The sequence below is a fragment of the Myodes glareolus genome, chromosome X (genome assembly GCF_982192425.1).
Source record: "Myodes glareolus chromosome X, mMyoGla1.1, whole genome shotgun sequence".
Classification (NCBI taxonomy): domain Eukaryota; kingdom Metazoa; phylum Chordata; class Mammalia; order Rodentia; family Cricetidae; genus Myodes; species Myodes glareolus.
Window position 1 is genome coordinate 1,130,832 of NC_142053.1, and position 23,720 is coordinate 1,154,551.

Below are 23,720 nucleotides of genomic sequence, written 5' to 3' on the forward strand. Positions count from 1 at the left end.
GCCAGCTCCCTCACGCATCACAGGTAGCATGGGCAAGGGGCGTGGTTTACCCAAACTTTTACATCTATTTTTTTCACACACACTCGAATGAGTCTCCTCTTTCTCTTTTCATCCAGCAGTTGTCCCAAAACATATATATGTAGGATATTTCTCAGTGACTCCAAAAAGAACAGGAATAAAGAACCAGGAAGAACCTAGACAACTCGACCCTGTTATGGACTTGGAAGAAACCAAGAAACTTCCCCACAACTCCTTTTATTCCCTCTGTTTTTAGGAAAATGTAAAGGTCAAGTCCTTTTCACCTGAAATCCATGTTATAAAGGCTTTCTTGCAACTTTCCATATGTAGCAACCCCCTTTATTTACAGGTGTTGGATTTCAAAATCTCTAGTAGATGCCTGAAGCCTCAGAAAGTTCCAGTCTCTATTTTCGATGGTATATCATATTCTCTAAGTATATATGCACACATTTAATGCCTTTCTATCTTACATAAGTGTTTATCATACATTATGACTGTCACTAGAAACTTTTTTCAGTTTGAAGTGGGACAGCAAAATAAATACCTATTTTTCTTCACAATTTTAAGAATAAAAGGTTCATTCCTATGTCAATCTTGCAAACTTAATATAAGATGTTTTCATATTAAGTGAAAATATGCCACTTGTTTGTACTAACAGAAGCTGTTTATGACATTTACTTAACACAGTTCTATTACTGGGATCATTACTCTTACACATTAAGGTTATTATTAAGAAAAAAAAAGTTACGTAAAAACAATCACTGTGGTGCCATGACAACTAGATAGCAAAGACGGCTGCTAATGCTGGATGGGTACAATAGTGCAGACTGTGCATATACTGGACAGAGAGGAGATTAAAATCCCAGATGGAACATAGTGTATGCACAAAAATTTGTCATAATGCCTCAGAATTTCAAATTTATGACTTCTGGGACTGAAGAGATGGCTTAGTGGTGAAAAGTGCACACTGCTCTGGCAGAAGACCTAGGTTTGGTTCCCATCATCCACATCAGGCAACTCATAACTTCCTGTAACTCCAGATCCAAGAGATCCGAAGATCTCTTCTAGCCTTCATATCCACTGCACACACACACACACACACACACACACACACACACACAAACACACGCACAGTTGCCTGAACATGTACACACGTACATACACACATTGTTATTATTATTATTATTAAAAAATTTCACCTCCTCCCCTCCTCCCATTTCCCTCCCCCCCAACCCCCCTTCCCCTCCATCTCCAGTCCAAAGAGCAGTCTTGGTTCCCTGCCCTGTGGGAAGTCCAAGGTCCTCCTCCCTCCCTCCAGGTCTAGGAAGGTGAGCATCCAAACAGACTAGGTTCTCACAAAGCCAGTACATGCAGTAGAATCAAAACCCAGTGCCATTGTCCTTGACTTCTCAGTCAGCCCTCCTTGTCAGCCACGTTCAGAGAGTCTGATTTGATCACATGCTCCATCAGTCCCAATCCAACTGGCCTTGGTGAGTTCCCATTAGATCAGCCCCACCATCACAGTGAGAAAACACACTACTTCCTTATTTCTGAAATTTTCCATTTCATAGTTTCAGACTAAGGTTGATTTCAGGTAAATAAAACCATAGAAAGGGAAAGTACCATAAGAAGAAACAACTGTATAGCATTTGCTTCTGTCTTTGTTAGTCACAGTCTAGGCAACATTGTATCTTCCCTATGACTCTGTGCCAGATGTGCTGTTGTCATCTCTACTTTACAATAGAGGATACCTGAAGAAAACAGATAACTAGAACCTGTCATTGATAACTAGAAGATGTATTTATGCATACAGAATGTGTTAGACTTTTTGGTGTAGTGACAAACACAAAAGGGGGCAGATTTATTTTAGCTGGTGGTTTCAGTCCCTGATTGCTTGGATCCTTTGTAGGCCTATTTCAGTGGATCTGTTGTGAGACAGAAGATGATAGCCACAAGAAAATGTGCTCATCACAGTTGCTCACCTCACAGCCAGAAACAAGGGGAATGAATGCCTATATTTCTTTCTTCTCTTTTTGTTTCATCCAGGACTCTAGTTCACTGGATGATGTACACACATTTCTCCCCTTAACCATTTGTGAAAATGTAAAAATGCTTATACTCAGAACTGTGCCTGAATAACCTTTTAGTCATCTTTCAGTCCAGTCAAGTTGATAAGATTAATCATTCCAAGTTCTTTCTATTTGATACCCTATTAAATCTCCTCAAACCATATTTAAACCCCAAATAAAGACAGTAACACGATCATACATCACATCCTTTGACTATCCTGTGTACAACCAAAAAAAAAAAAACAAAACCCCTCAAATTCTTTTCTCAAATTGTCAACAGATTCAGCATTGCTCAAAAATCAATCCAAGTACAAAGTCTTATGTGGAGACTGGAGGCAATCTCTTCTCTGTGAATCCCCATAAAAAATTTACATACTCCCGGGCTGGAGAGATGGCTCAGTGGTTAAGAGCATTACCTGCTCTTCCAAAGGTCCTGAGTTCAATTCCCGGCAACCACATGGTCTCTCACAACCACCTGTAATGAGGTCTGGTTCCCTCTTCTGGCTTGTAGGCATGCACGCAGAAAGAATATTGTATACATAATAAATAAATAAATATTTAAAAAAATTTACATACTCCCAACATATATTGGCAGTGTAAACATTGCCACTCCTAAGGGCAGGATGGGAGCATAAGAAAGGAGGAATGGGACACACGCAAAGTCAAAACCCAGAAAGTCAAGTATTAAATCCTATAGCTCCATGTCCATCAGCTGGAGCATAGGGTACTGTGATGTGAGCTCCTCAAGGTTTGGAGAGCTATGGCTTTCTAGCCTTGTGAGCTACAGCCCATGTGGTTGATACTCTCTTCTGGCCTTCTCAAGTACTGCACACACACACACAGTGCACAGACATACAGGTAGACAAAACATCTATATACTAAAATAAAACTAAAATTAAAAATAAAATGAAATAACAAAAAACTCAGTTCTTGCATCTTGCTTTTTGTTCCTTGATTCTTATTGTAAACCTGACTAAAATCAGCCCGCAACCCTTGTAGAATAGAGTGAACATTATGTTGCCCTTTGTGTTCTGCCTTCCACAAAGTCTCAGGGCATGACAGAATGCAGTAATGTTCTTTTCTACTATACAACATGAACTCTAATTCTATCCCCAGAAGAATTTTCATTCTCTTGTGATACATCATGAGTATAGTCTTTTCTGTCTGGACTCTTACAAGATTCTTATTTTCTAAGTTCCCACTAGAGTCATCATGAAGTTCTGCTTACAGAATTCCAGATCTTCTTTACCTCAGGTCTCAAAATTCCCAAAATCATCCCATAAATCAGTTCCAAAGGCATCTGAACCACATATTCAGGAACAATTATGGCCACACCCCTTCCCTAGTGCCAATTTTCTGTGTTAGTCAGATTTTTGTTGCTGTGGCAAATACATGACACAAATTGAAAGTAGAAATTTTCATATTTTACTCACCATTTCAGAAGTTTCAAACCATGGTCAACTGGCTCCATTGCTTTGGGCCTGAGATAAAACAGAATATTAAAGCAGTAGAAGAGTGTAGCACAGACTGCTTGCATTGTTATAGACAGGAAGGAATGGGGGTAGGATGGAATACAGCCTAATATGCCCCCCCAAATATGCCTCTCTAGTGACTTGTTTCCTTCAAAGAGGCCCTGCCTTCAAAAGCTTCCACAACCTACAAATAACGCTATTAAATTATCAATTCCTCAGTAGATTGATCCATTCTTAAATGGGAATGTACATGATCCAAGTTACTTTTCAGTGATTGAATTCACTACTCAGTATCAGAGTTCCAACACATGAGCCTTTTGGGGGGAGGGAGACATATCCAAACCATAATATTTATATGCCTGAATGCATATATACATATATATTAGTATATACACATAAACTTGTTATGCATAAATACATTAAATGCATATGCACATATATATGTATATTTGTTGAGTGATTCAACTCTGCTGAGGACTGTTAAGCTGTATGTAGACTATTGAACTGCAGATTTTCAAGCCAAGAATGCTTGTTTAAGTTTTTTGTTTTGTTTTGTTTTCTCTTAATTGATTCAACACTTCACTCTTGGAACACTGGTCTCCTTTCCCAGACATTGTTTATAGCTTGAGGAAATGGTTGCCTCCACCAGTACAAACACCAGCTGTGATTTGCATCTTCTATTTGGTTTTTGGATACTATTTGAGAAACTTTGAGTGAGTGTTATAGCCATTCTTAAAACACTAACCTGGGAAATGATTTTTCCAGCAGATTCTGTGGAGAGTCTCTCTCCCATGCCCTCCTCCCTCCAGCCATCCCCTGCCAGTTCACTTCATACCGCCCATGTTGCCAACTCTGCCTTGCCAAAAGATGACCCAAACACTAATATCGTATCCACTGAGGAAATCAGAAGTGAGTCAGAGTTTCTCTTCCTTCCTGATTATCTGATCCTGTCCAACTGTGAAACTGGAAGACTACACCATACCAGGTATGCTTACTTTGGAGACTCAGTTGGGCTTTCTAGAATGTTCTGCTCTGTTCATAGAGCTCACACTGACTTTTGCAGTCTGTATCTGAGATGTGCTCAAAGAATATAGACAAATAAGTCAGTTTAGCAAGAATGTTTTCTAGTATATGGGTATATTCTCATCTCTTTTTTACTACTGCAAAGGATGAGGGCAGATCATTATCAATATCACTATTAAAGATGAAATAGTATTCTAAATAAAGTGAGTCATGGGTTTCTGCATTGTGACTTTCATTTCTCACCTTGCATTTCCTACTCATCTGATGCTATATAGGATGAAACAAACAAACACACTTTTTTTCTGTACTAAGGAGTTGGTATAAATGTGTATTATAAAAAAAAGTCTCTACAAGTAGAAAAAGGATGGCATATGGCAACTTAGAATGAAGTATATGTGGAGTTTGTGTATGGATGTCCATATATCAATCAAATTTATATGCTTTTCTTTCTTCAGTCTTCCAACCAGATGTGATAGCTGGTCAAATTCAGACCGTTCATTGGAACAGACTTCTTTTGATGATGTTTTTCTTGATGGTCTGCAGCCATTTACCTCTAATACTTTGATCCAACCCCAGCACCAAGGGAATGGATCTCAGGATGTGCCTTCCACAAGGCCCCAGCCTGCTCTAATCTGGAATAGAGAAATCAATGTCCCATCCAGGAACCACATATCTTCTTCACCATTTCTGGAATCTTCTTTAAATCCCATAATTCATGTAGAAAAAAAGCAAGTTTCCTTACCCAGTGGGGCAAAAGAACTAAGCATTATGTCCAATACTCCACCTCCTCGCCCTCCTAAGCCAAGTTATCTCTCTGAACGGCGCCAGGAAGATCAGCTCCTGTTGACTGGGTACCGCAGTAGCAAGAAGCCAGGGTACACTATGGTACCAAGAAGAATCTCTCTCTCTGGTTTAGACCATGTCGGGTCATGGAAAGGTAAGGGTTGGGTACTAGTATTCAGGTGCATAATTATAGGCAAGGACTATCCTCACACCTTATGTCCACATGGCATCATTCATTGTTCAAACCAGCCCAGTCTCCTAATGAAGCAGAGTATACAGTGAGAACACATAGAACTCTCCTGTTCCTCGGTACCTCCACCCCTATTTTGAGCCTGGCCACAGGGAAGATTCTTAGGTTGGTAAAGATATTTAAAAGGCCAGAGCCCCTATCCAATGTGAGTCCTTGCCCAGGTTGTAATCTGTTCATCTGAGACTGAGCTACTGGTTTTTGTTTGGAGTCACTTGAAGACACGTAGTACAGAAGGTCATGTATGATGTGGTTTTGCTTCAGTTTGATCCCATTCTCTTCTCTGTTTCTCACCTGCATAATGGTCTTAAAAACTGTAGATCATAGTTCCTTGTATTACTTATCAATTTTGTTAGTCTCATTCAGCATACCAATTCACTTATTCCTTTCTCTTACACCTATAGAGAGATTAAAAAAAAACAAACTCATTTTCTCATGCTCCCTCCTCCCAAATACAATCCCACACTATTACTTACTAAGAGTATATATCAAAGGAGTTAGTCAAAGTGTAAGGAAGGTGAATTGGTTTTCAAATCTCTCATTCTGATTAAGAAATATGCCACTCTGGAAACACTCAAGGTCCTTTAATGATGTAACTAACCATCACATATCAGATAACCCCAGTGAAATGAGTGTGTCCCCATTGCACAAAGGTTCTAAATGCATGGAATAGTAACAAAAAATGGGGACAAATAGAAGTTGGTAAGAAAAATTTAGGAACTAAAACTGGACAGTAGTGGTGCATGACTTCAATCCAGCACTTGGAAAGCAGAAGTAGGCAGATCTCTGAGTTCAAAGCCAGCCTGGTCTACAGAGTGAGTTCCAAGACATTCAGGGATGTTACATGGCGAAACCCTGTCTTGAAACACCACCCCCAAAATTAGAAACTGGAGTGAATAAAGCTAGTAGAATTATGGAGTGTGACAATGAATTCAGTCTTGAGACAAACATGAAACAGCCAGGTTGTGTTCTTTTGGATAAAGAAAAACACAGAGTAAAATAGATGAAAATAGGGGTTTTGACCATGAAACAACAGTGAAGAGTAGAAACAAATTGGGTTGGACAAAGCAGAGTAAAAATGGAAATTGACACTCTGTTCCTTTGCCATCCACCTGGATATGATGTTTGTATGAGGACAGAATTGGGAAAGGCTCATTTTCGTTCTTCTGGATGTCCATCCCATGACGGGGCTCCCTGTATTGGACAGGCTGTTCTGTTCCCGCTATCATAAATGAAACCCATGTGTATAAGGGTCTCAGTCTGGTTCTACTTCCTGTCTTCTGAAATTCAACTTGTACCAGCATCACACTTTCTTAATCATTGACTCTATCTTGATAGAAATCAGAAAATTCTTTTTTTAAAGATTTATTTATTCATTATGTATACAATATTCTCAATACTCTGCCTGCAGGTCAGAAGAGGGCACCAGATCTCATTACAGAAGTTTGCTGAGAATTGAACTCAGGACCTTTGGAAGAGCAGGCGGTGCTCTTAACCACTGAGCCATCTCTCCAGCCCCCAGAAAATTCTTGCACCTCCTCTTATTTATATACAATTTGTAAGGATGATCACAGATTAGTTAACACACCCATAACTATCTATGTTTTACATTAGACCCTCAGAACTTTCTTATGCTGTAGCTAAAAGTTTAGACCTTTTGATCAACATCTCATTTCCTTGTACTGCCATGTTCCTGGCAACCACAGGGCTAGGCCCAAATTTTAACCACTTTAGATTTAATATGTAAGATCATGAAGCAGTTTTTCTTTATCTGGTTGCTTTTATTTGATATATCATTTCAAATTAAAAGATTTCCCATTTTTATAGATGAAAACCTTCCACTGTATGCATGTACACATTACTGTGTGCATAAATGATCCTGTGTGTGTGCATGCATATATATGACACATTTTTCCTTTTATCTGTTGATGGACATTTTGCTGTTAACGTATCTTAGTAAGTGTGGTACTGCCAATGTCTCTTTGACAAACTGATTTCATTTCCTTTGGACATATAATCCTGGTCCTGGAACTGCTGGATCATATGGTAAACCTATTTTTAATTTTTTGAAGAAAGCTTCACATTTTCCATCATTTCTGCACTAATTCACATTCGTATAACTAGTATGTAAGTATTTTCCTTTTTCCACCTTCTTACCAGCACTTGTGATTTTTTTTATGGTCGTTATTGTAGCTGGGCTGAGTTGATAATCTAATTTTGAACTTCCCTGATGGTTAACAATGTTGAACATTTTTCATATATTTGTTGGCCATCTGTTGCCTTCTTGAAAATATCTATTAATCTTTTTTGAAGGTTTATTTAATTTTATTTTATATGTATGGTTATTTTGTTTGCATGTATGTCTGTGTACAACGTTTGTGCATTGCGTGCAGAGGCTAGACGAAGGTGTAAGATCCTTTGAAACTAGGGTTATAGATGGTTGTGAGCTACTATGTGGGTTCTTGGAACTGAACCTTAGTGCTCTGCAAGCTGTTAGTGCTTGTAACCACTGAGCCATCTCTCCAAATTCTATTGATCATTTTAAAGTTGAATAACTTGCTTTTTTGTTGCTAAATCTTTGAGTTCATTATAATATATTCTTATGTATTTACTATTTTATATTTATTGTCAAATACATTTTATTTGTCTCTTTTGATGTTGTATGAAATTCAAATTGATTTTGTGTTTTGATACCATATCCAGATTTTCTAATATGTAGATTTTTAAAGTTTTTTTGTATATATATACATATATATTATCTGCAGAAAGTATTAACATCAGTTCTCATTTTTAATTCTTATATCAATTTATGAATAAACCTATTGTAAACATTTTTGCAGTTTTTGCATGCTGATAAATTTTTAATTCCTCTGGATAAATAAGGAATTCAATCGCTGGACCATATGGTTGAAAATAGGTTTAGGTTTTTATAAAATTACCATACTATCCTCCAAGGTGATCATATCATTTTGCATTCCTGCCAGCCAGGAATTATAGTTCCTTTCACTCTACATCTTCACTAGTATGGGGTGGTGTCAGTAGTCTGACTTCTAGCCATTCTATTGGTTATTTCATTTTCATTTCCTTAATATCATATGATATAGAGTATCTTCTCATAAGCTTATTTGCCATCTGTTCATAGTCTATAGTAAGGTGTCTGTTAAGCTCATTTTTAGTAGATTCTTTCTTTATTGTTTATTTTAAAAGTTCTTTGTATGTGTTGTGTAGCAGTCTTTTATCAGGGATGTTTACTTTTAAAATGTCTTTTCCTAGTTTGTTCTTGCTTTCCCTATCTCTTGATAGTGTTATTTTTTTTTAAAAAAAATGACATCAGTTCTTTTTTTCATCACGAGATACAAGATCTTCTGTTTTATTGTAGTAGCAGTGCCTTAGTTTTTCATTTTACAGTTAAGCCTAAGATCTACTTAGAGCTAATTTTTGTGAAAGGTATAAGGTCTCTGTTTAGATTTCTTTTATAAGTAGGCATTCAATTGTTTCAGCACCATTTGTTGAAAAGATAATGTTTTCTACAGTGCATGGCATTCACTTCTTTTTCAAAGTTTAGCTGAACATATTTATGTGGCTCTACTTTAGCATTCTCAATTCCAGTTTATTGAAATATTTGTTTGTTCTTTCACCAGAGTTTTAAGGAAAAATTCTAGGCTCCAGGGAGGATCCCAGTGGACTAGGTTCCACTACCTGTTTGAATATGCTAATTAAAGAAGTCGACAGAGAAAGAATTTTTAACCAATGGGATTGCACTAGATCAAACAAAACAAAACAATGAAAACAAAACAGATTAAAAAAAGAGAGATTCATTGACCCCAAGTCTATCTTAAGAAAATTTTGAGAATTTATAGGAGATGAAATAAATCAAAAAGAATTGAGGCATGCATAGCTGAGGGAATGACAATGTTAGATAGTTGACACAGTAGGTAATCTCGTTCAGCCTGGTGATCTGATCAATCATTATCTCTGTTCTGGTTTTAGAAAAGTTGTTATTATAGTCATAACTTGAAGGAAACAATCTGATTTCCATGAGATGATTGCTCCTGCTTAAGGGTGTTGTCTCTATTCCCTGCATGGAGAAATTGCCTCCATTTGGGGAACAACTTCATCATGGGAGTAATCTATTCTTTGAGGCACATCATTTCTTGGGGATACTTTCAATCCTTTGTTATAATGACATTTATTCATTAGTCCTGACCTTCTTGGAATTCAAGGTACCTGAAGAAGAGTGGGAGTTAGAGGAAAAAAATTAGAAAGGGAAAATAGAGCCAGAGTGGAATACAATGAACTTAGGCTAGTGACTGAGTTTTCCTTCAGTACGACACTGTCTTGATTACTATAACATTAGAATAAATAATGAAATCAGATAGTGTCAGTTCCTATTATTCCAGAAAAATATCATGTCATATGTAAACAGAGATGGGATTTTGGTATTTTTGTGAGATAAAGTCTTAAACTGCCCAAACTAACTTCAAACTCATCATGTACCCTAGATTGGCCTTGAACTCTTGGCAACCCTCCTGCTTTGGTCTTCTGAGTGCTGGAGTTATAGTCATGCACCACCATGCCTAGCAACAAAGAGAAGCTTAATTTCTTCCTTCCTAATCTGTATACTTTTTCTTTTCTTGTCATATTGCATTTTTTAGTACTCATAGTACAATGTTAAAAAGCAGTGTGAAGAGGGAACATCCTTGATTTTTTTTCTTTTTTAGGAGGAATGTTTGGAGTTTCCAACCACTAATTATGTCATTAGCTATAGGTTTCTTTGTAGGTTTTCCCTTGCTTCCTTTCCTCTTACCCTTTCTCCTCCTCTCTCCTCCCTCCTTCTCTCCTGCTTCTCTCCCTTTATCCCTTCTGTTCCTCATTACCTTTCTTCTTTAGTACTGCAAATTAAACTCATGGCCTTGAGCATGCTAGGCAGCCACTCTTCCACTAGCTACATCCCCTGCTCTGTAACTTTCTTTACCAAGCTGAGGACATTCCTCTTTTTTCCTAGTTTACTGAGACTCTCTTCCTTCCTCTCTTTCTTCCTTCTTTTCTTGATTTCTTTTTCTTTAAACAATGTTTATGTTTGCCTGTCCGGTTATATACATACTAGTGCAGGTACCTATGGAGGTCAGAGGCATTGACCTCCTTGGAATGGAGTTACAAGCTCCTGTGAGCCACTGATATGGGTGCTGGACTGAACTCAGATGCTTTGGAAGAGCAAAACTTGCTCTTAAATAAACACTCAGCCACCTTTCCAACTCCTCTTTTTCTTTTTAAAATCATGAATGGGTATTGGATTTTGTCACATGGTTTTTCTTCATCTGTGGATATGATTTGTAATTTTATTAGCCCTTTCTGAGTATCAGAAAAAGTTTATTTAGCAAAAAAACATCATATTAAAAATGCACATGACCCCATTTTACACCATAGTTAAACAGGCTCTTTGGGGAAGGCATGGACTTTTCTACTGAACACCCATTGTTTAGGCTCTTTCCAAGGCTTCTAACATGAGGATCTTGTTTTCTCATATTATCACCGTTCCAGTGTTATTCTGCTGCCCACACTATATGACATCTATACATACTCATCAATCTCACGATTCATAAAGGGGTCAAAGCCCCAAAGTATGCCTTAAACTTAATAATGCAGATTATAATAATTGATTTTCAAATGTTGAACCAGACATGTATAACTATTATAAATCCTACTTGTTCATATTAGATTTTTCCTAAGCATCATCAAATTAAATTTATTAGTATTTTTAGAATGTCTGCATTTATATTTATGAAATATCTTGATCTATAGTTTCCTTATAATATCTTTGACTTTATATTAGAGTAATTCTGGCCTTACTTGATGAGTTAAGAAGTACTCAATATGCCTTATAGACATTTCTTCTTTCAGTTCAGCAACTATTCTAAATTTTGTTTCATGACCACATCTGTGTAGTAAGTTTCTGATTCTAGATTAGTTCAAATATCTGTCTTTCCGTGCCCATACCTGAGTATCTGATTATGGTTGCAGAAGAGCTCAACTGAGTCCTTAATGCTGAACACAATGCTGCTGTTCTATGCTAAACTTGTTTTCTTACTTACTACAAATGGATATTTCAAACATTTTCTCCTGAAACTCACAGGTCTATCTCCCCTATCTTCATGCTCAGAAGACTTTTTTTTTAAAAAAAAAATTCAGAAAATACTTGTTAATTACTTGCTGTTTTTTCCTTCTGATTTATGAAGAGAACCAAAATCATTACACAGCATAAGTATCTTTAGAATCTGGACTCATTTTCCATCTCTTGGGGAATGGTTTCTGACTTCAAGCTACATTTAATAGCAAGCTTTTTGTATGGAAATTATGTATTATGCGTCCCTGCTTCTCCGGAGCTATAGGCATAGGCCCTGGGGAGAATTCAGACTTGGATTTTAGTTTCAGTGGATATTGTCTTGTAGCACTCACCACTCCAGACTCTATCTTTCAGGTGATGTACAAAGCCAGTCCCCGAGACACAGGGATAAGCGGCTCAGTTTAAATCTGGTAAGTTTGGTCTTTTTGTTCCTTTAGGTTTCAGTTTGACCAGAAATAACCTGACATATATGTGATATTTTCTTTAAGTCTTTTGAGATTCAGTACTCTGAATCTCTGAGAACTCTTTCAGTAATCCCCTAAAGATTTGAACTGATTTAGGTCACTATTAAAGCACAGTATTATACTTGAAGCGTGTATTGTTATTTTGCTCATTGATATGAAAAAAGTACTTGACCAAAGCCACTTAAGGGAAAGGTTCATTTTGCTCCATGGTTTATTCAGTTCAGGGTTCCAAGATTCAAGGAGGTTGGTACTGTATACGTTCAGAGTGGGACCTCTCTTATCAGTTAAGCCTCTCTAAAAATACTCCCAAAAATGTATCTCCGAGGAATCCCAAATCCAGCCAAGTTGATAATCATAATTAACTACCACAGAGCAAATCACTAATTCAAAACCTTTAGTGTCCTAGCTTCAGATATTGGAGAGTTATCTATTCTCATGTGGATTCAGACACAGAATTTTTGACTAGGTGCTTGTCTGGTAATTTGGAACTGAAACTGAATGCACAGCTATAGTGCCTACTAGTAGCAGTTTACATTTGTGGTCTGTAGTTTCCAACCTATACTTATTCTGTCTTGCAGCCATGCAAGTTTTCACCGATGTATCCCACAGCTTCACTCACTGTTGAAGACAGTTATGTGCCCATGAGCCCCACAGGCACTGTTTCTAGTCTGAGGCCCCATTACAGCCAGGATGACTACATCCCAATGAACTCAAGCATGCTACCTGAGTTACCTGCAGATTTGGAGCCACCTCCAGTGAACAGAGATCTCAAGCCCCAGAGGAAATGTAAGACATTTGACTAGGATTGTTGTGTTGGGTAGGAAGGCAAGCTCTTTTCTTATTAGAAAGAGTCAGGCAATGTTGGCACGCACCTTTAATTCAGCACTTGAATGACAGAGGCAGGCAGACCTCAGTGAGTTTGAGACCAGCCTGGTCTACAAAGTGAGTTCCAGGAGATCAAGGACTGTTACGTAGAAACTCTGTCTCAAAAAAAAAAAAAAAACAAAAAAGAAAAAGAAAAAAAGATTATTAGAAAGAAATTAGGAAGAAATAGGACGTTGGGGGTACCTTGCATTCCAAGACTGCTATGATTAAAAAGAGCCAGGGGGCCTAAAGGTACTCAGTCAGGCTCTGAAAACGCAACCTACAAATCCAAGTTCATACCAGAGGGCTCATTTTTTATTTAATTCCATAATGAAATCCCAGGAGTAAGTGGTAAGAATCATAATGGAAGCCACAAAACATCTCATTTAAATAGCTTTTGAATGTATAATGCTAGTCTTCTGGAAGGCAGCCTACTATAGTCTTTAACAGCAATTCCTTAATGTCCTTCATACTCAAGTTCATTTTATAACTTATTGCTCTGTCTTACCACATGTCAGCAGGGGTAGTGGTATGGAACGACTTCAACTGTGAACTACATGACTACTGTGTTCACAGTGCAACCTTTAGTTTCTGTGTTACTACTCCCAGGCAGCCCTTCTGATCTGCTAAGCATCATAGACATACAAGGAGAAGAAAAAAACAGATCGAAGTGAATTCTTTTTATTTTTTGAAATTCTTTTATGTATGTGGGTATTTTGCCTGCTTTTATTTTATCTCTGTGAACCACGTGCATTCGATGTCCACAGATGCCATAAGGGAGCATCAAATCCCCTGGAATTGTAGTTACAGACAGTTTAAACTACCATGTAGGTGCTGGGAACAGAAATGGATCCTCTGGAAGAGCAGTAAGTGCTCTTAATCACTGAGACATCTCTCCCTCAAAGTGAATTATTAACTTCATTGTTACCCTCACCTGCCCAGTAGGCTATGTAATTACAAGGAAGCATCTGGTGCAATAGCTATTATCCCTGTCACACCATGTGGTCTACTTTTGCCTCCCATTTCTCTTTGGAAAAACCACTCATTCTGGCAGCTATGCCCAAAGCTGCTAAATGAGACCTTACTCAGGTCTGGCCATTCCAGCCACACCTTTTGAGTGTAAGCCAACCATGTGTTGACCATGTGTGCATTGGCATGTTAGGCATCAGAGAGTATCCATAGATAAAAACTGAGGAGGTTCTTTGGTCTGAGGAGAAGGATTATATATCAAAGCCAAGTGGAAGAATCTAGAAGCACTACAAAATCGGTATTAAATAGAACAGACTTTGTCTTGTGGGGAACAAAGGAATTAACTAACCATTCTAGTCAGAAACAATTTCAGACAATTTTAAGCAAAGAGAAGGTATTTGATGGACTCAGGAGTAAACACTTGGTAGGAAGGTGAAAAGGTGGGAATATGAACCAGGACAGGTGAGTTGTAGGATGAATCCCGGAGTTCATGTAGAGAAGAACAGGTGGTGAAGCCTTAAGACAGTTGGTTGTTGTTATGCTACCAGGAGAGGTTTCTCCCCAGGAACTTCGTTCATGTGTTTCTACCTCCTGAGCTTAGACAGTTGCCTAGGCCTATGGTACCTAAGAAAACAATTTGGTTGCAAGAAGGTCTCTGTCAGCATGGTTTTCTGCCCATGTAGTTTAGTGGAGGAAATAGATATCAAAGCAGCCAGATAGGCCACTGAGGCAAGTACTAAGTATGGAAGTTGCTGCCTTGAGCAAACCAAAAGGAAACCATGCCATCTGGGATCACATTCTAAACTACAGTCAAATAATCACAGTTATTGTTTCATTATAAACTGTGGGGGGAATGCATGGAGTATAAGCAAACAAAAGCATGAGGCCTGTGGTGAGGGATCTGGCACTGTCTAGAGGCTAGAGAAGGCCACCCAAAAAAAGGGTCCATTGAACTGAGATGTGAAGATGAGTAACTAGGGAACAACATGAGGAAGAATATTTAGGTGGGAGGACCCTTAGGTGGAGACATGGAATTAGAACCTGGTGATCATTTCTTCCTCTTAGACATGTAGAGTGTCTGGAATACATTAATCTTCCTGAGGCTACAGATTTCTGTGTATTTGGTTAATACTGTGTTTCCAGTTTGATTTCCATTGTGATTCATGACTGAGTTCCCAATACATGTTTGTTGACTAAATGTATGCTATGAGACCATTTATTCAATAGTTGTCCTTATTCCCAGAGAGCCTGGCAAGAATGGAATGTTAAGATTCTCACTCATCATCAGTAATTTCTGTTAGTATATTCTAATTTGGCATGTAAAGAAAGAGGATTATGATAGCTTTTATAATCTTTAAATTCCCTGCTTAAAATTCCTGAGCACCAACTATACTGAATACCTGTACTGTTTTTTAGCACGGCCATCTCCCTTGGAACTGAGAAACCTTTCCACCATCCGAGAACACACATCTCTAACCAGGACTCACACTGTGCCTTGGTAAGCCTCAAATCTTAGATCTCTTGTGGTTGAAACTCATTTCATCTTGCTTAAGGGAGCCAAAGGAGGAGTTTGTCTTGTTATCAAGAACCATGAGTGATTTCTAGACCACAAAGGAAGGTATGTGACTGGATTCTTCTGGATTCTGAAGCCTGGAAATAGCAGTGTTGAGAACGTCTCTCTCTTCCTTCTGTACCTGTTCTCTGCAGAGCTCTTTTCTTTGTTGCATGATCCTGCTCTGTATTAGTCAGGGTTTTCCAAAGAAATAGAACTGATAGAACAAATATGTATATATTAAAAGAGAATTTGTTAAAGTGGTTTACAGGATGTGGTCTGAGTAGTCCAACAATGGTTGTCTCCCAACGGGAAGGCCAGGAATACAGTAGTTGTTCAGTCCATGATGCTAGATGTCTCAACAGTTCTAATCTGGTTCTGGAGTCCCAGGGAATTCTCAGAGAGATCCTGGTCTTCAGTCTCCATTAGAATCCTAAAGAAATAGGTTCTAACACCAGTGAAGGAATGCCTAAGCATCAGGATAGATGAACTTGCTAATGAGAGCTAAGGCAAGCAGTCAAAAAGCAAAAGTTTTCTTCTTCCACATCTCTTTATGTGAGCTGCCATCAGAAGGTGTGGCCCAGATTTAGGGTGGGTTTTCTCACCTCAAATGATATAATAAGGAACATCCCTCACAGCTATGCCCAGCTGCTTGTGTTTTAGTTGATTCTAAAAGTAGTCAAGTTGACTACAAGTCAAGTTGTCCAATATTATTGATTATAGACTCCAAGCTAGCTTACATGCTTCAATTCTAGAACCAACAAAGATGGACTATTTTTATAATCCTAATATAGACTTTCAAGGGAGACAAAATTAAGGGATTCTGTCAGATTGGAATAAAGTAGTGTACAGGTAACACTACTAACTAGAGAATTCCAACTTTATAAATTGTATCTGAGAAAAGAACTTTCAGAGAAAATGGGTTTATGGGCTAGGTACAAAAACCTTAACACATCTGTGCCTGTTCATTTTACCTTCTATAAGCTTCATTTTCCTAGCTCGTGATAAATGCCACAGGACATGGTAACTTTTTTTGAGGCAGTGCTCTCTATGTAGCACTGGTTGGCCTGGTGTTCACTATGTAGACTATGAAGGCATTGAACTCACATAAATCTGCCTTTTTCTGCTTCCTGAGTTCTGGGATTAAAGGTAAAGGGATGCACCACCATACCCATGCAGACATGCTAACTTTGTAAAATAGCATTCTGCAGAGAGCTTCATTTCCAGACTGAACTGTAGAGACACATAGCCTGTTATTCTGTCTCAGAAGGAAGTCAGAAATTAATACACTGTCTTTCTTGTCCTTTCTGATTAATGAGTACACTTTCATTCTTCTGGCTACTTTGGAAGCAAAAAGACCCCAAGGAAGGGGAGGGTTGTTGTCTGGTTGGTTGGTTGGTTGTTTAGATTTTGCTTTGGAGTATTTTTTTATTCTGTCAGTCAGCTTTATTACTTTGAAGCATTTTTTATTAATTTGTTGTTTACTAAATAAGATGTATTTGTATGTGTTACATGATGGGCTTAGGAAAAAAACAGTTGGGAAGCATTTGCTCCAGGGTGGGAGAGGGCTACTGGGAAGTGTCTTCTTCAAGAATTGTTTGGGCCAAAAAGAAGCTATGTCTGGAAGGGGAGGACTCAAACCCCACAGGGCTGTGTCTGTTCCTGGCTATGTTTCACAGCAGCTGTAAGACATTGCATTGACCTCATCTGTATTTTTTGGTCTTAGCAATCGAACCAGCTTTCTCTCTTCACAAAGAAATGGTATTAATTCTGCAAGATTTTTTGCCACTCCTTCTTCCAAAGAAGAAGAAGAAAGCTACATCCAAATGGTAATCTTGTATTTTTTATGTTCTTTTTCTCTCCAAATCTATAATCTTGAGAGTTCGTTATGATAAAAGCACATTCCTCAGAAGTCTCTGTGCAGTCATAAAGTACACTTGATTGTAAAACCAGGTCACCATTTTTTTTTAGATTGGGAGCAAATTAATTTAAAGCTAATTTCCTTTTTTCTTTTTAAAAGTGTATTGTAAGGGTGTTCATGGGTGTAGTATATGCGTATGCATATGTGCATATTGGTGCATGTGCACATGTGTATGCACATACGTGTGAGGGCCAAAGGTTGACATCAGGAGTCTTCCATTATCTCTCTTCACCTTACCATTTTTTCCCTTAATCTTAAGATAAGGTCTCTCATTGAACCCAAAGCTCACTGATTTGCTAGGCTGCTTGGCCAGAGAATTCCAGGGATTCATCTGTCTTCCCCCAACCCTGTACCTGAATTACAGATGTATGTAATCATGCCTATATTTTATGTGAGTTCTGGAGATCTGAACTGAGACCCTAATATTTGAGTGCAAAGCACTTTATCTTCAGAGTCACTCCTCAGCTCCCTTGAAGTTGGTTTTCTTTCTTGCAATATTCAGCTTTTTATACCATTTAAAGTCCACATTATTTCATGAGAACCTAGGACCTAAAGTCTGTGTTATGGAAAATAGAAATGGTAGCCAATTCTTTTTTCAGAAAACTATGATGTTCTGTTTGATTACAATAGGTTTGTAATTCTCTAAATGTCCAAAGTCCAGGCTGTAAAAACAAGTTTCTTGGAGGCTTTATTTTATAAAACACCTGCCTCTGAACTTTCTGGAGATTTGTGTTTTAGGGTCTTTCTGTCGATGTGAGTGTGTAAAGATGTTACATTTTTGTCCTTTGATTAGCCATCAGTTCAAGAGTGCTAATATATCCTTTTTGTCCTGTTGCCCTATTCTCTTAATGTGGATTCTTTAGCTAGAACTATATCTATTCACAAAATAGAAACAGGAAATTCCAGAGAGAATTTCACTATAAACATTAGGTTTTGAAGAGATCTTCTCCATCCTGCTAAGGCAGGATGATGTTCAAGGCACTGATATATACTCTTAAGAAGATACTCTTATCCTCCTATGTATGAGGAGACAAGGCAATTAAAGTACATTGTGTGCATTATGAAATTTTCAAAGGATGTATTAAAATATTATATAAAAATAAAAGTCTAAAATGGATTACCACTAGGGCAGTAACAGCTGACTGCTTCATTTTGTCTTATTTGATAAAAGTTGTGCTGTGATTCACTTAACTATATGCAGGTGGGAAGTGACTCATCTATAAATCTGCTGTGTTCTTCCCAATATTTCTTACACTTAATAATAGCCCTTGGGAAACTTCTAGAAGAAAACATTCCTATAAAGGATCCTGAACAGCTGTGCTCTGTCTCTGGAGAACAGAAAAGGGAAGTCAACCTAAAATATTATGGAAGCAAGTGTAAAGTTATTCCAGACACCAGCAGTTTGCTTCTGATATTTGAGACAGTAAGACTAGTAATTTCACAAACAACACAGTTAAATATTGATTACTTGCATAAATATGTATAGGTTGTCAATGAATGTGTACTACTGCACAATATGACACAGAAGTTGAAGAGCAGGCAATACTGGTTGATGGTAGATGTGAGCAAAGTCCTATGTGAAAAAGGTGGGGGGGTGTCTTCCCTCCTTCCCTCAGCTGAATTTGTTTTAACTCCAGTTTACAATATACTCTAAAATGACTTGCTTATACCTTGTGCCACACAATTGCCCAATATGATAGTAACAGCTAACATGATGGCTTACAACCACTCTGGATTTTAATCAAATAAGGAAGTTGTGGGGGTCCCTGATACAGTTTTTCTTGGTTTGCAGTTCTCTGAGTTTGGGTATATAGAGATAGATAAATTTAGATACACAGATAGATGGGAAAGAGGGAGGGAGGGAGGGAGGGAGGGAGGAATAGAGGGAGGGAGGGAGAGAGAGAGAGAGAAAGAGAGAGAGAGAGAGAGAGAGAGAGAGAGAGAGAGAATACTAAACATGGCCATCAACCCCAGATATTCACTCATTCTATCTCTTTATACTCTTTATACAACACTGCCACTCTAAACTCCTGGTATCAACTGATCTATTCTTCATAACTATCGTTTTGGATTGTCAATGATGTTACATAGAGAGAATCATACAATACTTTTGAGTCTGGTATAATTTACTCAGAATATGATCTGAAATTCATCCAAACTGATACACATGTCACTACTGCTTCATTGCTGAGTAGCATTCCCTTGTATGGATTTTTCACATTTTGTTTACCCACTTACCCACTGAGGAACATTTGGACTCTTTCAAATCTAGGGGCAAGTAGAACAGTTATCAACATTTTATATTATTTAATATACAATTTATTATAGTAAAATACACATAACACAAAATTTGCCATTTTAACCACTTTGGAGTATATGATTAAGTATGTTACTTATACTTCACCACAGTTCATTTCCAGGCTATTTTTATCATTTCAGGCACAAACTCTGTGCCCAGTAAAAACTCACTCCCCTTTCACTTTCCCCAAGTCCCTGGTAACTTCTGTTCTATTTTACATCTTTATATTCTAGGTCCTTTATAAAAGTAAGACTAGCGCTGTTAAGATGGCTCAACAGGTAAAGATACTGGCCAACAACTGTTATGACCTGAGTCTTCCAATATGGAGGCAGCCAACTGCATGTTGTGGCCTATGTGTGTACACACAAACGAATAAATGTTTAAAAAGTGGAAGCACACAATATTCTTTTATATCTGTCTTTCATTTAGCATAGTGTTTTTAATATTCATATATGTAATGTATGTGAATATTATTTAATAAGAGCATACTGTATTTTCTTTGTCCACTTATTGTTTGGTGGACATGTAGGTTGTTTCCAACTTTGGGCTGTTGTGAATAATGATGCTGTAAACATCAGATACAAAAATATGTCTGAGCACCTGCTTTCTCAAATCTTTTGAGTACTTGCCCACAGGTGGAATTGTTGGACCATATACATACATTCTATGTTTTAAGGAAATACCAAATTTGTCTTCTACAATGACTGTGCCATTTTACATTCCTACTAGCAAAACCCAAAGATTTCAAATTTCTCCACATCTTAACATTTTTATTCTCCCCCTTTTTGTAATAATTACCCTAATCAATATGAAGTGGATTGTCATTGTGGTTTTCATTTGTCTTTTCCAAATGAATAATGACATTATATATCTTAAATGTACTTGTTTACCATTTTGTTATCTTCTTTTGAAAAAATTACTATATAATACTGTCTAATTTTTAATTAGTTTTTGTTACTGGTATTTCTTCTATGTTATGAACATTAACCCTTATCAAATGCATAATTATAATTTATAGATCTTTTCCCAGGTCTCTGAGTTGTCTTTTCACTCTATCATCTTTTCCCTAAACTTTGGGATCTCTACAGGCTTTTATGTGGATAAGATTTTTCTTTTCTTTTTCTTTTTTCTTTTTGTTGTTTTTTTTTTAAATTTTTTATTGCTTTAAAAATAATACCAATCAAAATTCCCACTTCTTCCCCTCCTCCCACTTTCCTCCCACTCCCCCCACACCCTCCCCCTCCCCTTTTCCTAAGAGAGGGCAGGGTACCCTGCCCTGTGGAAGTCCAAGGCCCTCCCCCCTACACCAGACTTAGGAAGGTATACATCCAGAGAGAATAGGATCCAAAAAAGCCAGTACATGCAGTAGAGACAAATCCCAGTGCCATTATCATTGGCCCCTCAGTTTGCCCCAATTGTCAGCCACATTCAGAGAGTCCAAATTGATTCCATGCTCGTTCATTCCCAGTCCAGCTGGAGTTGGTGAGCTCCCATTAGCTCAAGCACACTGTCTCAGTGGGTGAACCCCTCGTGGTCCTGACTTCCTTGCTCATATTCTCCCTCCTTTCTCTTTTCAACTGAACCTTGGGAGCTCAGTCCAGTGCTCCAATGTGGGTCTCTGTCTCTGTCTCCATCCATCGCCAGACAAAGGTTCTATGGTGATATTCAAGATAGTTATCAGTCTGACTATGGGACAAGGCCAGTTCAGGCACCCTCTGCTCCACTGCCCAGGGTCCTAGCTGGGATCATCCCCGTTGACTCCTGGGAACACCTCCAGAGCCAAACCTCTTGCCAACCCCAAAATGGCTCCCTCAATTAAGATATCTTCCCTGCTCCCAAATCCATCCTTCCTCCGTCTCAACCATCCCACTCCCCCAGTCTCTCCCCAGTCCTTCCCTTCTCCCCTCTCCCTTCCCATCTCCCCTTCCTTCTATCCTCTGCCCCCATGCTCCCAACTTTTGCCAGGCAATCATATCTGCTTCCAATTTCCAGGTGAATCTATATGTTTTTCTTTGGGTTTACCTTATTACTTAGCTTCTCTAGGATCATGAACTATAGGCTCAATGTCCTTTGTTTATGACTAGAATCGACTAATGAGTGAGTACATACCATATTCATATTTTGGGGTCTGGGTTATCTCATTCAGGATAGTCTTTTCTACTTCCATTCATTTGCATGCAAATTTCAAGATGTCATTTTTTTTTTTTTTTACCGCTGAGTAGAACTCTAAAGTGTATATGTGTCACACTTTCTTTGTCCATTCTTCCATTGAGGGGCATCTAGGTTGTTTCCAGGTTCTGGCTATTACAAATAATGCTGCTAATGAACATAGTTGAACAAATGCTTTTGTAGTATGATTGGGCATCTTTTGAGTATATTCCCAGGGAGTGGTATTGCTGGATCCTGAGGTAGGTTGACTCCCATTTTTCTGAGAAACCACCACACCGATTTCCGGTCCCCTCAGCACTGGAGCAGGGTCTATTGCAGGGTTCCAAGGACTTCGCAAATGAAAAGGCAGGCTTGGGGGCAGGGTGGGATGGGAGAAAAAAAGCCCAGCAGCAGGAATACTCCCTGCTGGCTCTCCAGTCCCCTCAGCTCTGAAGCAGGTTGTGTTGCCAATTTTTCTTTTCTTGAGGGCAGTAGTTCAGAATTGGCTATAATTTTGACCCTCAAATGTCATTGTCAGTGTCTATATACAAAACTAGAGTAAAAAGAGATGATGCAGTTGGTTTGTAGTGGGAAATATTAAGAAGTGCTGCTACAGGGGCTAAAGAGATATTTCAATAGTTAAGAGCACTTGTTCTTACAGGGTACCTCGGTTCAGCTTCCAGAACCCATATTGTAGCTCAATACCATCTGTAACTCCAGTTCTAGGGAATTTGATGCTCTCTTCTGACCTCTGTGGGCACCCAGCATGCGTGTGTCACATAAATAAAAGTAGACTAAACACTCATACAAATAACAATAAATAAAATTAAAAGAAATGTTGTTATATATTCTACAGTGAACAGTACATCCCCTTAAGGGGGAAAAACAAAACTGTTCAGCTTAAAATGTAAAGACATTACCATTTAGGTGTGCATAACTAAGTTTTAGGTCAGTGTTTCTCAACCTTCTTAATGCTGCAACCCTTTAATTCAGTTCCTCACGTGTGGTGACCCCCAACCATAATTTTTTGTTGCTACTTTATACCTTTAATTTTGGAAACGATAACTATCTCAGAGTCAAGAATATGTACTGTGTCATTATTAGCCTGTGGTAGTGACACATAGATTCCACACTCTTCACCTAAAGAACCCTTCTCCTCAATACATACATTATTTTATCAAAGGTATATTTAACTTTGAAAGCCTTAAAGTATTTATCTCCCACTTATAGTATTGTTAATAATTGATTTATCCCACATTATGCACCTAGGAACAGTTGCAATTCTCTACTTCTCAAAGGGTACTTTTTTTCAGTATACACTGAGGTAGGACAAGCATGGTGACAGTTATAGTTAGGTCTTTCCTACTCACTCTAAAACATGATCTGTTTATATTTAAGATTCTCTGGCATACTATCAGTGGTTAATAAAAACCAATCTATTCAGTCTTCTTATGTCCTTGGAAAGGAACATAGGTCAAAGGTCACCTTGGATCTTACTGCTATAGGTAAGACATCAAACATCATGTTGAAAAGTTGAACATGAACACTTTTGTCTCATTCCCAATTTTAGAGGAAAGCCTTCAGTTTTTTCCCATTTAGTGTATTGCTGGCTGTAGATTTGTTCACTGAAAGAAGCCATATTCATATAGATAAATATCACATTTTCTGTCATATGTACAATACAAAGAAAAAGAAAAGCAAAAAATAAAATTGGGCAATACTAGGCATTATTATATACTAAGGATATGTATTATATGGATTTTTGTT

At 38.1% G+C, this 23,720-nt stretch overlaps 1 protein-coding gene across 7 annotated transcripts in view; it reads left to right on the forward strand.

The window, feature by feature from the left end:
• Gab3 (GRB2 associated binding protein 3) overlaps window positions 1-23,720 on the forward strand; it is an 87,912-nt gene that overhangs the window by 57,239 nt on the left and 6,953 nt on the right. For 5 of the 7 annotated variants that reach the window (XM_048457613.3, XM_048457615.3, XM_048457614.3 and 2 more), the window contains exons 3-8: window positions 4,325-4,544; window positions 5,038-5,519; window positions 12,091-12,146; window positions 12,779-12,986; window positions 15,450-15,531; window positions 17,312-17,414. In XM_048457613.3, the coding sequence (XP_048313570.1) occupies window positions 4,325-4,544; window positions 5,038-5,519; window positions 12,091-12,146; window positions 12,779-12,986; window positions 15,450-15,531; window positions 17,312-17,414 (1,151 nt within the window). The remainder of the gene's footprint in view (window positions 1-4,324; window positions 4,545-5,037; window positions 5,520-12,090; window positions 12,147-12,778; window positions 12,987-15,449; window positions 15,532-17,311; window positions 17,415-23,720) is intronic. The other 2 variants (XM_085685108.2, XM_048457610.3) reach the window with 1 other exon arrangement.